Source organism: Myiozetetes cayanensis, unplaced genomic scaffold (assembly GCF_022539395.1).
Source record: "Myiozetetes cayanensis isolate MyiCay16 unplaced genomic scaffold, myiCay2020 scf6-25, whole genome shotgun sequence".
NCBI lineage: Eukaryota > Metazoa > Chordata > Aves > Passeriformes > Tyrannidae > Myiozetetes > Myiozetetes cayanensis.
The window spans coordinates 7,823,624-7,839,959 of NW_026087853.1; the positions used below are offsets into that span (position 1 = coordinate 7,823,624).

The window sequence follows — 16,336 nt, forward strand, 5'->3', positions numbered from 1 at the left end:
AGCTCCTGGGACTCTCAAGTTAGCAAAATAGAGGATGAAAGTTATTAAAAGTTTTTGGGAGATGCTGAGGTCTGTACAGCGCAAAGGAGTGTTGCTTTGAAGTCTTTTCTTCACTGATTCTTCTTGTCTTGAAGTGGCACCACTAAATGCTCTGAAATGGCAAAGCTTGAGATCATGAATAGACGTTCTGGAACTCTCTATTAGGGCAAAGTGCATGGTGAGAGGATAACACCTTCCAGTTCCTCTGGAACAGAAGGAATGAAGTTGGCATTTCCACCAGAAATGTGTTTTGTACTTTTAAGTTCACTGTGTGTCTGCCTTGTATCTGAAATGACTGTTGATTGATCTGCTGGAAGAGAAGAGTTTTTTTTTTGGGGGGGGGGTGTTCTGTTTGGTTTTGTGTTTTTTCTTGTTTGTTTGTTGTTGGGGTTTTTTGTTGGTGTTCATTTACAAAATTAAATTTCTAGGTTGGTTTAAATAAAAAAAAGGCAAAAGGGGAGTCTAATATGACTAAACAGTGTGTGAATTTAGCCATATTAAGTATCCAGTGTGTTCTTAACTTGCAATCATATGCTTGATAATTCTTAGATTGACTGAAGTATTAACACAAAATTCTCTATTATTCACTATAACTTTAATATCAGGGTAGGCATTCCTGTGTCTAAATTTGGGTAATGAGAGTAATGGATAGCACAGAGGGAAAAATTCATTGTTTTCATTTTCTTGGGATCTGGGGTTTGTTTTTTTTTTCTTAACCATTGTTAAGGTTAAGAAAAAAAGTTAAGTTTGAGGGATCTTGCTTCTAAACTCTCATGGATGAGATTTTTTTAATAATTTTTTTTAAACTTACTTGATTGTGGATGTAAAATTACATGCAGGGAAAGTAATGATCTGCTTATAATTTTTTGCCAGGAATTCTGGTTTTGAGTGGAAACATGGGGTTTAATTAAAAAAAATATGTAAAATAAAAAGCCAGCTGAGTAATTTCCCATCTTCATCCAAGAACTCACTGTTTCTCTCTTTCTAATTGAATATCAATATTACTCTAAGAAAATAATCTTGGACTTGTTTTGAATTTTAATGTTTCAACATGACCTGAAATAGTACTTGTCTGATTGCTTTCTGATAGCTTAAATAATTCAATTTGTTGTGAGTAGGGTATCAGGAGAAACCTACTTATATGGATTATGTTGTTGTTTTTACAATAAATATTGTCAGCTGTCTGACTTAGTAAATCAGCTTGGGCATAAGGCAGTGGAGATGTGGGTGTGCAGTTTATTTCTTCTCAAGCTGCAGCATTTCAGGTCTTGGTAGCATAAGGTAGTTGTTGAGTGAGATATAGTTCCTGTTTTCACAAAATTTTTTAACGATTATTTAATTAAATGTATACGTGTTTTTTAATTTTTGATATTAGCTGAAGGTTAAAAATAGGTGGTTTTCAATGAGATGGTAGAAAAATGTTGAGGCAAAGACTTCATTCAGCAATGGGAATTTTAACTTTCTAGGCTATATCTTAGCTAAAAATAAATATGCTGCACCAGCTGTTTTTATGGTGGTGGTCTAATTTTATTCCAGTCATAGGTAATTGCATTGTACCAGGGGAGTGCAACTTAAGTAGCAGGGAAGTCAAGATGGTTTCTAGGACAGCCTGACCAAGCTGATTTAGAACAAAGGACATCTGATTAATTTGAAAGATTATTTATTTCTATAGTGTTGTATGGAAGGTGTTTATTTGTGGCCCTGTGGGGTCTCTACTGTGTGATAGACAAGTTATGAATGAATCTCTGTTCCACAGCTTTTGGGATCTTGGTTTGGGATGAAGAAAGAGATGAAGTGGATAGCTACAGAAGCCTAAGGAGGCAAACCAATACTTAACAGCACAATCCTGGCAGGACTTGTCAGCATATTGCCATCTTACTTGTGTCTAATGTGTTTTTTTAGCCAGAACAGCAAGGGAGGATCTTCAAGGGAAATAATGATGTCACTTTGCAGGTGCATATAAGGCATGATGAACAACAAAGAAGAAACCATAAAACCACCTGTTAAGCACATGGAGAGTAGAAACACGTGTGAAGGACCAATTTGACATCACTTTCTTGATAGAGAGTGAAAAATGATAGGAAACAAGATTACACTTCCCAGTGAGGAAGTGAAGGCAAATAAATTGTGCTTATCAGGACTGATACAGAAAGGCAACACGGTCAAGGCTGTGGCATGAAGAATTAATTTTGGTGTGGTAGTCATCATGAGATTCATCAAAGGCACACCAGTGAAAGGCTGGGAAACGGAATAGGCCAGTTACCAAACTGTGAGAGTGTTAGCTGGACCACTTGATGGAAAAAAACCCAAAACTCTCTCTATCATACACACAGTACAGGAAAACTAGAGATAGATCTGAGACACAGTGTTTGGTGTCACAGATGCCTCTACTACAGCTCACGGTGATGGGTACCTGTGTGTTATGATGAATGAAATCTAGGGAGTCACTGGAGAAACATGACTAAGGACTGTGTTACAGCCCTGTGGAACTTGAACTGACAGCTACACACTCATAAGAGTCAACTGAAGGTTGTCAACATTTCAGCTTCCTTAGCAAGAGATCAGGTCTGGATAGATAAAACTGTGTCATCCCTGTGAATGATGCCTACTGAAATTTTGGAGGTGACATTATTCAGCTGTAGAAAGAGGTGAGATATTAAGCAAAGAAAAAGATCTTGTAGGTTTATCCCTATTTTCTACCTCCTTGAGAAACTGCAGGGATTATGAAGCATGCCCTTTAAATAATACAGAAAGTATGGTTTGAAGAGGGAATGGAAAAAGGGGAGATGACACACCAAGAGGAACACATACAACTCTTTGACAAGCATCTCTTGGGCGGAGAAGATTTGGGTAGAGCTCTAATTCCAAGTCTTTCCTAGAAAGAGGATGTCTGTAAGCTGAGAAATGAGTGAGATGACAGAGTAGTTTCAAAGGCAGGTTGGGAGGTTTGCTGTAGCTTATCTAGCATGGAAAAGACCTGATCTGTGAAAGGATATGTTAGAGTTTGTGAGGAGGTTAAAAAAAAAAAAAAAAAACAAGAAAAAAGAAAAGAAAAAAAAAAAGGTGAAAAGAGATGAGATTTCATGAAAATTGGAATAAAGCCATTGATTTAAGTAGCCATAGAGGGAAGTAGCACACAGGTAACATCCATGTGTGGGGTGAGGAGGAGGAGGGAAATGTAAGATTTGGAGCTTGATGTTCATTGTGGAAAAAATATATGATTTAAAAGCCCTGAGGTGACTTGCTCATGAGTGTTAGATTGATCCTTTTGTGTAACATTATGTTCAGGTATTAAAAGTTGTGAATGGTTGAATTGAGAGATTACCAAAGAAATGTTACAATGGTTATGGTCATGGGTTTTATACAGATGTTCCTATTTATGAATCAATTTTTTTAAAAAAATCAAAGGACTTACCAGTTCTCCTGTGTCCTAATCTTTGACTAAGGATTTTTTTTTTTTTCATAAAGCTGATTTAGGTCAGTGTATTGTGTATTTCATGTGTATGCTTCAAATTTCCAGGCTCCATCAATACTTCTTTGTATGTGATTGCTATAAAATACCTCTGATTCTTATTCCATCCCCACCATAGATAGGGACAGCTATGACACTGACTTGAAAATCCAATTAATATTACAATATATTAATTTTCAATACTTTGAGTCGTGTGTATGTTTCAGGACATTTGTTTCACAGTGCGGTGTTTCAGTTCCTTTGGTATTAGTCAGACAAGCTGTTAAAAATAAATCCTTACTCAATCAAGTTTCCTTGAGGAGTATTATGACAATAGTTGGCTGCAGCACCTCGCTTCCTCATTAGTGGATAGAGATACCTTTCCCTGGGCTGAAACTGTGACACACAACTTTGCAGGGACAATACTGGTACACTCTGAACTCAGGGAATCAAGTGGTGTGATTGACACACAACAAACTTTGGCCTCGTCTTGCCAAGGGGCCTTTGAGTTTATGCAGTGCTTGAGATCTGAATTTATGGAGAATTGACTGAGATACGTAGAATAACTCACACCTCCAAGGCTTTTTCTTTCTTTTTCAGCCTGTCTGCAGAAGCAGATAGATAATCTTGAAGACATGAAATAAGTTTCCTGGGCCAGTGTTACTTTTACAGCAATAAGAAAATCAAAACTTGGAAACTACGTAAAATGACATGGTTTTAAGCCATTCCATTTATCCTTTCATGCTGAGATAACTGGTCTTTCATGCAGATGATTAAGAGGAAATATGCATCATATCATGACTTCAATGAAGCCAAGGTCTCTTGATGGTCTCATAAAGTTTGGGAAGCTTGGGTTTTATTTTGCTTTCAAGTGTTATGGGGAAACTATTTAGAATAATGGTGTTAATAACTTTCTGTCAAACTGGTGTTGTTTAATTTACTTAATTTATTTACATATTTATATGTTCCTTAAATTTAACTGCAGAGGGGGAAAAAGGAAAAAAATGAGTTCTCTATTACCCCTGTGGCTAGAAGAACTAGGGGGTTTAAATAGTGGTAAGGAAAGTTTTAACTAGACTTAAGAAACTTCCTCTTGCAACAGGCATCCTGGATTTCTGGAGTGGATGGTTGGGGAAGTGGTGGAATTTCCATCATGAAAGCCTTTTCAGAACAGGTTAAACAAGCATCTCTGCAGAGTAATGTGGGTATAGTTGATCCTGCCTGAGGCCAAGAGACTTCATTAGATGACCTCTTAAGGTTTCTTCTAAGCCTGTTGGCTTATGTTCATATATATGACTCTTTCTTCTTAAATATGAGGTCAAATTCCAGTACTAGATTCCATATCAGATACTCATTATGTAAAACAATACATACAATCCACAGCCACTGAATATTGGGACTATGTCTGAATCTTCTGTTGAGGGAAAAATAACATTTTGAGGTGTTTACTGCAGATGGTTACAGGCACTTTAATTATTATCTGTTGGCTGCATCTTGTAACTTCCTCCAGCTTGTACTATAGCTTTTACTGTGGCTTCCTTCATGCTGCTGATGGAGAAACTCAGGGGTGAATTCTGGTGTATTTACAGTCTTGGCTGCTTTTTGTGTTGAAGTGTGGGTACTTGAAAACTTCAGGATACAGCATGCAAACTTGGCAGGCTGAGGGAGAGTAGAAACATGGACTGAAATAGCCTGGAGGACTGACAGGAGACTGAGAGCTTGAAGCCTGGGCTTTCTTGGAATTTGTCCTGAGTCTACTTCTAAATTAGACAGACTGCTCTCGCTCAGTATCTAGCTGTTATTAATGCAAATCTCCAGTTTGGCTGATGTATGTGTCCCACAGATAAAAGTATTATGGATGTTTTTAAGAATTGCCTATGCAAATTGAAGCACAACTTATGTTTAAGTGGAAAGTACTTGTTTAATCAAGAGCTTTTAAATAGTTGGCTTTAGTCTTTGTGGTTCAGTATGTGATGCCACATTTTATTTATGGGCAAGATCTGGAAGAACTGTCTTAGCAGACAAAGTCACTAATTTTGTCATGTTCTTTAGGGACACCTATTAATATGGTATCTTTTGCCTTCTAAACATCACACTATCTCTGTTCCATCCTCATGAGTTTACAGAACAGCACTGTGACTACAGATGGGAAACTAAGGTGCAGAGACAATGGATAAAATTATTTGTTTAATATTAAACTTAGCTTGGGGTCAGGTGTCTTTCAGAGGATTTAGTGTATCATAGGAATACTTGTCTTTGAATACAACCTGCAGCTTCTGGTTACTTTGCTAAAGTATGTATTTAATTTCAACATTCAAACACTATGATTTCAAGCATTCAACACAGCCATAGTTCCTTCCCTCACAACCTTATTTTCAAGAACTAAACCATTTCAGCTGAAGCTTGTAAAAAAACCTGTCAATTCAATGCACTGTCGAAAAAAAATCAACACAGAAGACTAAATCTTTGTCAAGTTATAAGAATCTGGAAAACTACCTTGGAACCAACCATGGTAGCCAATCATAGGCATACATTTCCATTTACCAAGGGATTATAAATTTTACCACTAATCTTGTTGTTGTCTTTTTTTTTTTTTTTAATATTCTTCTGCATTTTGTTTCATTTCTTTCAGATGATATTAACTGTGTTTCTGAGCAACAATGAACAGATTCTGACAGAAGTTCCAATTACACCAGAAACAACCTGTCGCGATGTAGTGGAGTTCTGCAAAGAGCCTGGAGAAGGGAGCTGCCATCTGGCTGAAGTATGGCGTGGAAATGGTAAGTAAAATGTTCAGTGGAAATGGATGTAAATATGTGTGCCAGTTATAAAAAAGCAAGGCTGACTTTTAAGTATTAATTTTTTTCAAATTGTTCTTCGTTTCTTTTTCTTCTAGCAAACTTACACAAAGTATGGTAAATCAATATCTGTAGAGATCAGTGTAATTCTTGAATCTTTTTTTTTTCCTGTTTTCTTCCTGAGTATGGAGCACTCGATAAAATGCGTGTATAGGATCTGTTAGTGTTCTTTATTTCTGTTTTTCAGATAGAATGGAGCATATTTAAATGACAGTAGGGAATCTTGGGATGTTTTCTTACAGTCAGTGGGTGCAGATCACCACCTGCCCTCTTTCCAGTCCTGTTTTCTCACTGTTAGACATGTGAACACAGCCTGAAGTTTAAGAAAGGGTATAGACTTTTCCTTCTGTATCATGAAGAGCTGATGTTCTGCAGGCAGCATTATGCCAGAATGGGACAGTATCTCCAGGACATGCATGAACATTTCCTCTCAAAGATTTGACAGCCTCTCTTGGGGCAGGTAGTAGTGCCCATATCCTATTTGTATTGCAATTGTCATTTCATAGAATAACAGGGCAGGCCTTTTGTTTTTTTCAAGAATGTGTCCAAATCCACCTGTGATGGATTCTGTTCCTAGATGGATTCTTGCAATTGTGAGTAGTACAAGCTTCCAGGTTATAGTTTATCAGTGTATGGATGTAAGAAGAATTGGTAGATGGGTGAGGATAACAGGTGTGCTCATGGAATCAGAATAGGATGAAAGAATGGTTTGGGATGGAAGGGACCTTATAGATAATCTGGTTCAACTCCCCTGTTCTTATCTCTTAGTTACTGAGATCATCCTCATTCAAGCTGTTTTGTGTCATTTGTTCTGTATAAAGACTGATGAGGTCATAACTTGATATCGAATTCTTAAATTTTGCATAGAGGTGTCTTATTTTGATCAGGGGCTTTTTGCCAGACAAAATAGGCATTATTCAGATGCTTTTGCAGCTTTTACCTGTTAGCAGTCTAGAATATTTTCCTCCTGGGAAAACTATTTCTCCTCTCTTCTAAAGTGTTCTAAGACTTTCTAAAGGGAAAAGGTGCCTCAAGTAGTAATTTCCTAACTGGATGAAAACTCAGTTTAGGCAAGAGGGAGCAGGGGAGAGGTTAAGCATGTCTGCAGTTCTAGGAACACAAATTCAATATATGGTTACTTAGAAAATTGTCTTTAAGGATAGAACTTGCAGGAGGGGTAAAACTTTTTCCAGTTGGGAATTTAGAAAATGGAGAGTGTATGATACCAACTGCATCACCAGTTTCTAAAATGGGTCTGCAGACTTTTTTTAATGACACTCAGATACCTCTAATATTTTCCAATCACTTGTCTATGAAAATGTAACATGCTTTCACAATACTTTGAGGGTGTAGTTCTTAAAAAATGCAGGGAAGAATGTTGTCAACAGCTTCAAAGGGTGACTGGAAAGTGGAAAAGTGATCCACAGCATCTTCCTGGAACACTTATACCTCACAACCCTTGGACCTTAGAAGCACAGCTTTTCTATAACTTTTGAGATTGAGAAAATATTTTATCTGTGGATGCATTATGTTATTTTTTTAAAGTGTTAGATTTCTAAAGCTAAAAGTTTCTATGAAGTGGGAAATAAAACTTATCCAGGAAGTTGTGATGGAGAGACTAAGACTAAATTTTAGGTAACTACCCTGAGAATCATGTGTCTTTGGTCCCATTAAAGTCAGTGGAGATCTGGGTGTTACGGTGAGTAGCACATGGAGATCACTGATTTCAGCTGATTGTTGTCTGTTAACTTTGAGCACTGTATGTCACCCAGTGTCCTGAAGCAGAGATTTACATGGAGACACTGAAGTGTAGGAGCAGAATCCTGCCCAGAGCTTCTACTTGTTGTTGGCTCCAAGTTTCTTTTAAAACTCACACGAAAGTGCGAGATTCACAAATCTTTGTGAATTTGGTAAATTCACTTGGTAAATTCCCAAGGTGATAACTGTATAGATCTATTCCACTGAAAGTGTGGAACAGAAAAGACTAGAGGGAATGAAAGAGAGAATTAAACACTTGCATATGTTTCTGGATCTTTCAAATGGGCCTGTACTGTCAGCAAAAAAGATGTCCTGCTTCCTGCACACTGGTTTTAAGGTTCTCTGACAGAAATTTTGGCACAGGCATTTATTTTGTTGTTCTTAAATGTAGGATACTGTTACAAAATCTGTCACCTCAGCTTCTTGACCCAAAGTCTGGGGTACATAAATTTCTCAGTGAAACAGTTTTGGGTTTTTTTTAACAGGGTGTAAATATGATAACTTTTCCTTCTGCTGCTCTTGAGAACTAAACTGAACTCTTTCCGTTGAAGTTTTTAAAAATAATTTTGCTTGGAGCAAAGATCTCATATAGGAAACAGGAGTCTACACAGTTACATGAAACAGCTGCAACAACAAAAAACTTTAAACCATGGTTCTGAGTTGGAAGTGTGAAGCAATTTGGAATGAAACTGCTGCAGGTTCTGCCAGTGGAAGAGTATATTTTATCTCTTCTATTACACAGTCTCTGATCCCTCAGCCCTTATCCTCAAGGGAGGTCCACAAGTGTTCTTTCAGAGGACATTTTGGAAAATAAAATTCAAAACCAAATACAGCACATCATGGGCTGAATAAACACATTAGATTTAGTCACACACTGTAAGTGGTCTGTTTTCCTGTCACTCTCTCCATGTGGCACAGATGACAAATCACAACCCTCTCGGTAAGAGAGAGCTCTCTACCTGTGCTCTTGTGAATGTGCTTAACTCCCCCTTCTTTCCAGGTAGCCACAGCTTCTTTTAGGTAGCCCAGCTGAATAAAGCATGTCTATTCAAATCCAAAGCATCAGGGCTTGTGGCTTATAGTTCTATTATCAGTACAAATAACGGTCTGTCTGCCCAAAAGCTTGTCTAATTTCCAAATTGCATTGATCTGACAAAATACTGTCTCTTCCAATAATCTTCCTGTTCTGGATTTGTATGTACAGATAAATGAGAAACACTTCATTTTTACTTTTAGGGGGTGAGAGAGACTGTTTTTCTTCCAGAAAAATGGTATTAGAATCCATGCAAGTTTGGTTCCAAAACTTATGTAAGATTTTTAGAGTTCAGAGGAAGATTACAATGACCTAGCTGTTGGAAAACATACTTGTTTATTTATTATTGTAGCTTTTATCTGGGTTTTTTTGTGTGACAAAGAAATGGTTGAAGAGCTTCCCATGAGTTGTAAAGTAGTTTAGGTATTCTTTGCATTAAAGTTAAGCTGATTCTTCTCAGAGCTGCATGACCTAAGTGTTTGGCTTATTCACATTTGATTTTGGTATTTCATTCTCTGTTCCCTCTCCAGTTTCCTGAGATGAGTAATAGCTGAAAAAGTCAATAGCATTCGTGCCTGATACATCAGTATACTTTGTACCACCTTGTGCTTTGTCAATTTGAAGCTTCCTCTTTTTACATAGATTTCTCATACTGTAACAGCAGAACAAAACACAGAATATTCTTCCTCATTCCCTAGCTATTGCAAATAGCAGTTGGTAAGGAGGTGGAAAGACAGGTGTGATGCCAGGAACTTGTAGTGTGTGTCGAGAGAAAATGTATTTCAACCTTTAAATCCACCCAATAGTTCACTTCATTTACACCTGGAATGCCCTTCAGCATTTGGTCATAACTGATATTCCTCAATGTAGTGGTAACTTAGAGGCAAGTGGGTGTGAAAGAAATAGTTGCTTACTACAAGTGTACTTCTGCAAACCTGGGGGAAAAAGACTCATTCCAGATCTCACAGTGAAGTCCCCCTGTAGAGATAATCCATTACTTTGTATTCTGGTTTCATGTAGAGCAGGCATAATTGTGTTTATTACATATTTAGCAGGATACTTCTACTCAGGATAAAAAGAGATTCTGAAACCTGAAACTTAGTTTAAGTAGTGGATATGTAGTTCCAACAGAAGGATTTTGCAACTCCCTTCTGAAACGGTGGTGCAGTATCTGTGTTTGTCTTACAGGGTGTTTCATTTCAGAGTACTTAAAACTAGCCCATCCTCAACACTTCTACTTAAAAGCAAAGGAGTCTAGCTCAGTTCTCAAAAATATTTTAGAATTTTGATCCAACTTAAAAATCTAAGGCAGTTTTTGCAAATAAGTATGGATATATGCATACATCATCGTTTTCCACTTAATCATTAAAACAAATATTCTCTAGATAATGCTTGATATATTAAAGTATAGGGACCCAACCTGTTAATTATTACTCTACACTCGTTTTCCTGTGTAACCTTTCCTTCATGCTCTTCTATTTAACTAAAAAAAAATGTTTGAAGTACTATTGTGAAAACAATCAGGGAACAAATATGCAGTGCTAAGGGTTGGACTCGGTGATCCTTTTGGGTCCCTTCCAACTCAGCATATTCTGTGAAATATGTCTGAAGCTCTAACAATTGGGAAAAGTTTAACTGTAGCGTTTCTCTTCATTTTGTTTTGATTTTGGTTCTTAAAGAACAAAGATTTCCAGAAAATCTCTCTTTCTACTATTATACAACCAATATAAGATCATGCTTTCTTCTTGCAATTTTAATCGATTTAAAGGATTTAAACTGAGGAAAGGAATGGAGACTTCAATTCTCACTGTGCCTTGTGTCAAGTGTTTGTGTCCATTTCTTCTTCCTTTTTCTTTTCTGAATCTGTGTCATGTAGCCAAGTTGCACAGAGTGGTTAGTGCTTCTTTATCTTTCATCTGCTTCAGTGATGCTGATGATGCTGTTACTACTTTAACCTGTTTTCTGCCTAATTTAGGGCAACGTATCCCAAATTGATTTTGTAAAAGAAGTGCACAAGTAGTAGAAAATGTCTTTGCCGTTTCTTTCCATTGTCATGTCTGAAAAATATTAGCCTTAATTATTTAAGGTACATTATGTAAATGAAACCTCTTCATTTGGCTCCTAGGAGTTAGTTTGACAAACTCCCATTACTTTTAATGGGAGACCAGCTTAACCAGGAGCGAGGCTGCAGCCACTCCTCACCATTCCAGAATTAGCCCAGCCCTGTTCAGACATCCAGTTTCTTAGTACCCTCTTACTAAGCTTCAGTTCTAGCTGGGTTTACCTGGCAATTTTTCTATTTGGGAGAAATTCCTAAAGATTCATATCTTCTGTGTCCTAAAGTCTCTGAACTAAACCACTTAAATATTAAACACTCTGTGATCTTTAGAAGGCTCATGCTGCAATTCTAGTGGATATGCTTCAAAGCACTTGAAATCCTACTTTACTTTAGGAGTTGAAAAACCTGAAAATCATGTTTTTAAAATTCCTGCTTAAGAACTGAGTTGTAATAAGCCACTGACCTTATTCTTGTGTGCATAAACATTATTGACAATGTTTCTTGGACTCCACTTGAGTGAGGAACAAGCTGAAATTAAGAAAATTATCTATTATTTTTTAAAATCCAGGTGTGATTTTTTTGTTTGTTTGTTTTTGTTTGGTTTGCAGGTTTTTTTGAAAGATATGTAACCAGTCAGGTGATGAATATAATTAGCTTGTGGTTTAAATGACCCTTCCCCAGTGAAAGCAGCTAGACCTAACTGTGGCTAAATTGTGTTAATCACATACATATTTGACATGACATATTTTGACAAAACACTTTACTGTGTTAAATGCATTGTGAAACAAGTGATAAAAATGTATTGTTCTGTAGTACAATTAAGCATCCCGAGAGTATCAAGACATCTACACATCTATGTAGTTCACAAGGCTTATAACTTCAGCTGAATTTTGTTATATAAAGGTATATTTGTGATGTGGTTTTCCCAAGCATTCCCCAAGATTTCCCTTATATCTTTGAATCGTTTTGTCTTCTCATGTCAAATGGGTAAAGTATGAAATGGATAACTCGTTGTTAGTGGTGCTTTTCCTGGTAGGACATGCAGTGGTTTGGGTTTTGGCAGCCAAAAGCATTTTGCTTTTAACAATGAAGAATGCAAAATTCAGCTTTTGGTTTCCATTGATGCATGATTTTCTTTACTAGTATTGGTTGGACATGGTACTGCATGTAGGAAAGCTAATTAAATATCTTCCTGTATAGTTTTACTCTGTTTAGAAGATGTATTTTAATACTGTGCTTAGTATTAGATCTCAAAATGGAGATTTTCTTACCTTAATAAAAATGTTTGATAATAAATACAAGCATTATTATGGAAGCAGTGAAAAACTTCACTTTTTAAATGTATTTTCGTTTGGAAATACTGATTACATAGTGTGCAGCATCTTAATATATTGTATCAATTTGGAAGGAAAAGCTACACTATGTTTTCTGTTTCTTTAGGGAAAAACAAAGATACTGACTGCTGCATAGAATTTAGTCTCTATTTGTTCAATGAGTTGCCAGTAATTCCAGATGCAGTGGAAGTTAATGTCTAGCATAGTGTACTGGAGTGGGAGCGCCTGCTCAAGTTCTTAGGAGATGAAATGTCATTATAATGATAAGGCTTTTAGGCTGAGTGGAAACCCAGAGATTCAAACTGAAAGAATCACTTTAATAATAGAACAAAATACCCATCTGGTGGTGATGGGAAGCAAAGTTGCTATTTCCTAAATTAGGGTTACTAAACACTGATATTTTTTTGGCTGGTTTTGCCAACTGTTCATGTCCTGCTGCGGGACACTGAGCTGTGTCACAGCAACAAGCCAGCTTTTAGTACCGTGCAACTGCTGATGCCTGTTTCTTTGACTCTGCATAAGACAAAATACATAGGATCGATTCAATTGCCACCCAGAAGGATATTCTGATCCTTAGTAACAGTTTTGTATAACTTTGCTTAATTTAAAGGAGTTGTAACAAGTTTTGTTTTGGTCTTGTGCCTTTAGAACGTCCCATACCCTTCGATCACATGATGTATGACCACCTACAGAAATGGGGTCCCCGCAGGGAAGAGGTGAAGTTTTTTCTTCGTCATGAGGAGTCACCAGCTGAAAGCAATGAACAGAGTAAGTACAGTCATCCTGTAGTGTTGTTACCAAAACATATTCCGAAGATTTCTGAAGTGAGCTTGGTTATCAGTTCTTTCAGTGAATTTCAATAGCTGTATGTAATACAACCTCCTTGTACCAAAATCATTTTGAACCTTCCTCAGTGGCACATTTATTCTTGTTCTCTTTCTTCCTCTAGAATAATTTCTACCAGTCTGCTGAGTAATAGTAAGATCAGTTTCTATTCTGATCTTAATTTTGATCCAAAAGTGTTGGTGGGTATTAGAGACTTGAGGCAGTTTTTTCCTATTGAAAGCAAGTCCCTACATTTTTAGAGGTTGGGATTATTCTTTTTGACCTCCTTTTCTTTCAGTTGCACCAGAGAGAGACTTGTAAACTCCTTTGGCTCCCTTAGAAACTCAAGTCTATTTTGCAGACATCATTGGCAGAGGTTTCAGGGCCTTTACTTTTCAGTACTTCATGGAGGTATATTTAATAGTGGTGATAATTTGCATCTTGAAAAATCACTGCTCTGCTTGGTTCTACAGGAGAAGTGTTTATAGTAAACAGTGCCCTATAAAGCAGGCTTTCTTAAAAAGACCAGAATAAAAACATAGAAGGGTTTTAGTTTTCTGAACTTACTAGTGTAGACTGCACTCTAATTTATGAGAAGAGCTCTGAGGCTGGGTATTATATACTTAATAGCTGTCAGACTGTCTGAAGGACAGGAAAGGTGTCTCAGTGAGATGTGTGCATGCTCAGATTATCCTTACTCATTCAACTAATCTGACTACTTCTAACAGCAGGATTTCAAGTCTTGGCTGACTCCTTATTGCTTTCAGCTGAGGTTTCTTCTCCTATTTTTAAGTTGTTCCTGCTTGTTTTGAATTCAGAAGTAGCAAGCCCAAAAATGTATGAGGAATTCTGTGTTAATTAGGTACTTCATAAAATTCTCATCCTTTGTGCAAGGCAAATATAAAGTAGGTTAAGAAATTTAAGATACACCTGAAGCCACAGAGTTTCATGTATAAGGAAAATGTTGCTTCTGAACCATGCATGCACAGTTCCATTCATTTGTCAATGACTTATGAATCAATTTGTAGTTTGAAGTTGTTTATAACTTTGGAAATTAGAAAAGTTTCCTCTTCTATATATATTTATAATGTATTAAATTGAAGCTATGGCTTCCTATGGATGCAGATCATGAAATTTGTGTAGTCACACTCACTACACTGCTCTTCAAGACATACTGCCTAAGCAGAAGTCAGAAAAGTAGAGCTGCATGTCTGTGCTTTTAACTGAGGAGGTTTGTGAAGTAAATGCTTTATTTCTGCTGATAGCCTGATAGAAAAGAGGTGGAACTGGCAGAATAAAAATTAACAGATAAAAGTTTTGTGTAAATTCTTGAACAGAACGTTACCTGTACATTCAAGAACAGATTCAAGAGTAAAACCCGTTTGTGCTGAAAACTGAACTTTGCACTAAGAGTGATACTTTACTTTTAGGTGGCCGTCAAGCCCAAAATCAAAGAAATGGCATAAATATACCTGTGGAGAAACGTACAGAGAATGGGGTATGTAATAAGTCCTAAAGGTTTGGATCAATGCCACTCAAATATTTAATGCTTTAAAAATTACTACTTTTCAAGATGTTGTGGTGGGAACTGGTGAAAAAATATCTTGTTCTGGTTTGATGGTTTGGTTTTGTTGTAAATTGAATGGGACAATATGTCTTTTGCATCAGCTACTCTAAATTTTCTGTCTAGAAAGAAGTTCATGTATGTGATGTGAGAAGCTCCAGAGTCTTATTAATTACTGAATGTTCAAATCTGTTTTATTTATTCTGTGTGAAGAAAAAAACTACTGTATTATTCTTTCATGCTAGTATTGCCTGTCCAGATATCTTTTCTTGTTTTATTTTTCTCACTGCTATTGATTTATGATGTAGCCTCATATGTTAAAACATGAGAATGTATCTAGGGATTGGGATGTTTTCAGATGCTTGTAGAAGAGCTTGCTTACCCCTCAGAGCCATCTCTTTATACTGTTGTTTTATGAACTTGGCTCATTTCTACACCTGTTTTTTTTAACTAAAATCAAACTAGATTTCTAATTTAAAATGCATGTTGCATAGCATAGGCAACCTGTGAATCCTGGTTTGAACATTCTCTCTTTTACAAGTAAAACATAGTAAATCTCTTTCAAAATTACCATGGCTTAAAAACCTTCCACTCCTGAGCTGAAACTCCTCCTACTTTCTTCTCTCATCTCGTCCTCAGGACTAATGAAGACTCTGCAGATAGTAGTCTGCTCTCGTTTGCTCAGGGCCATTCTCCTGCCTTTACTGAAGCACTATAGCTACAGTTTGCTATTTTTAAACATTTTAAAATTTCAATTAAAGCACTTGGGGTCACCAATTAATAGTTATATTGTCCCTATGAAACACTGTCGTTTTTCAAATGTGCATATGGCTGTTTCTCAGAGTGAAACACTGCTTAAAAAGTGTAAAAGCAAACAAACCAGGTTTTTCAAGCTGAGAGGTCTTAAATAAAAACGATAACTAAAATGTTAAAAATAATTCTGCAGATGCAACAATTCTGTGCATTGCCTGATAATTAACATGAAAAATTCACACCCGTGCGCACGTAGCCACAAAGTTGTTTAGTCAGTTTGCGGGTCTTTGCAGCTTGTTTTGTGGATGGCCTGTGGGCCCAGTGGAAGGAATTTTTTTCCCTATTCAAAGCAGTTAATCATGTATTGCTTTCTACGTTCCTTTTCTGTAGAGAACACTGGCTGATACCCTCTGCTGCACGGATCCGTTTATCCTGCTTCCATTGTCATATTGACAATGTAGTGAGATCATAGTGCTCTAAACTGCTGGGGGGACATAACTCTTTCATGACCTCCCCTGATCTATTCCTCCATGTAGGTTGTAGCATATATGCTACATTTGAGACATAACATATTTGGAAATTAGGACTGGCATGTGCAGAATGCCTTACAATCTCCCTTCCTGGCAGCACTAAATTATGGTAGCATGGCTTTATATTTAATT

At 36.9% G+C, this 16,336-nt stretch overlaps 1 protein-coding gene across 5 annotated transcripts in view; it reads left to right on the top strand.

The window, feature by feature from the left end:
- PPP1R13B (protein phosphatase 1 regulatory subunit 13B) overlaps positions 1-16,336 on the top strand; it is a 69,682-nt gene that overhangs the window by 19,384 nt on the left and 33,962 nt on the right. For all 5 annotated transcript variants that reach the window (XM_050336943.1, XM_050336941.1, XM_050336944.1 and 2 more), the window contains exons 2-4: positions 6,123-6,270; positions 13,181-13,300; positions 14,788-14,855. In XM_050336943.1, the coding sequence (XP_050192900.1) occupies positions 6,123-6,270; positions 13,181-13,300; positions 14,788-14,855 (336 nt within the window). The remainder of the gene's footprint in view (positions 1-6,122; positions 6,271-13,180; positions 13,301-14,787; positions 14,856-16,336) is intronic.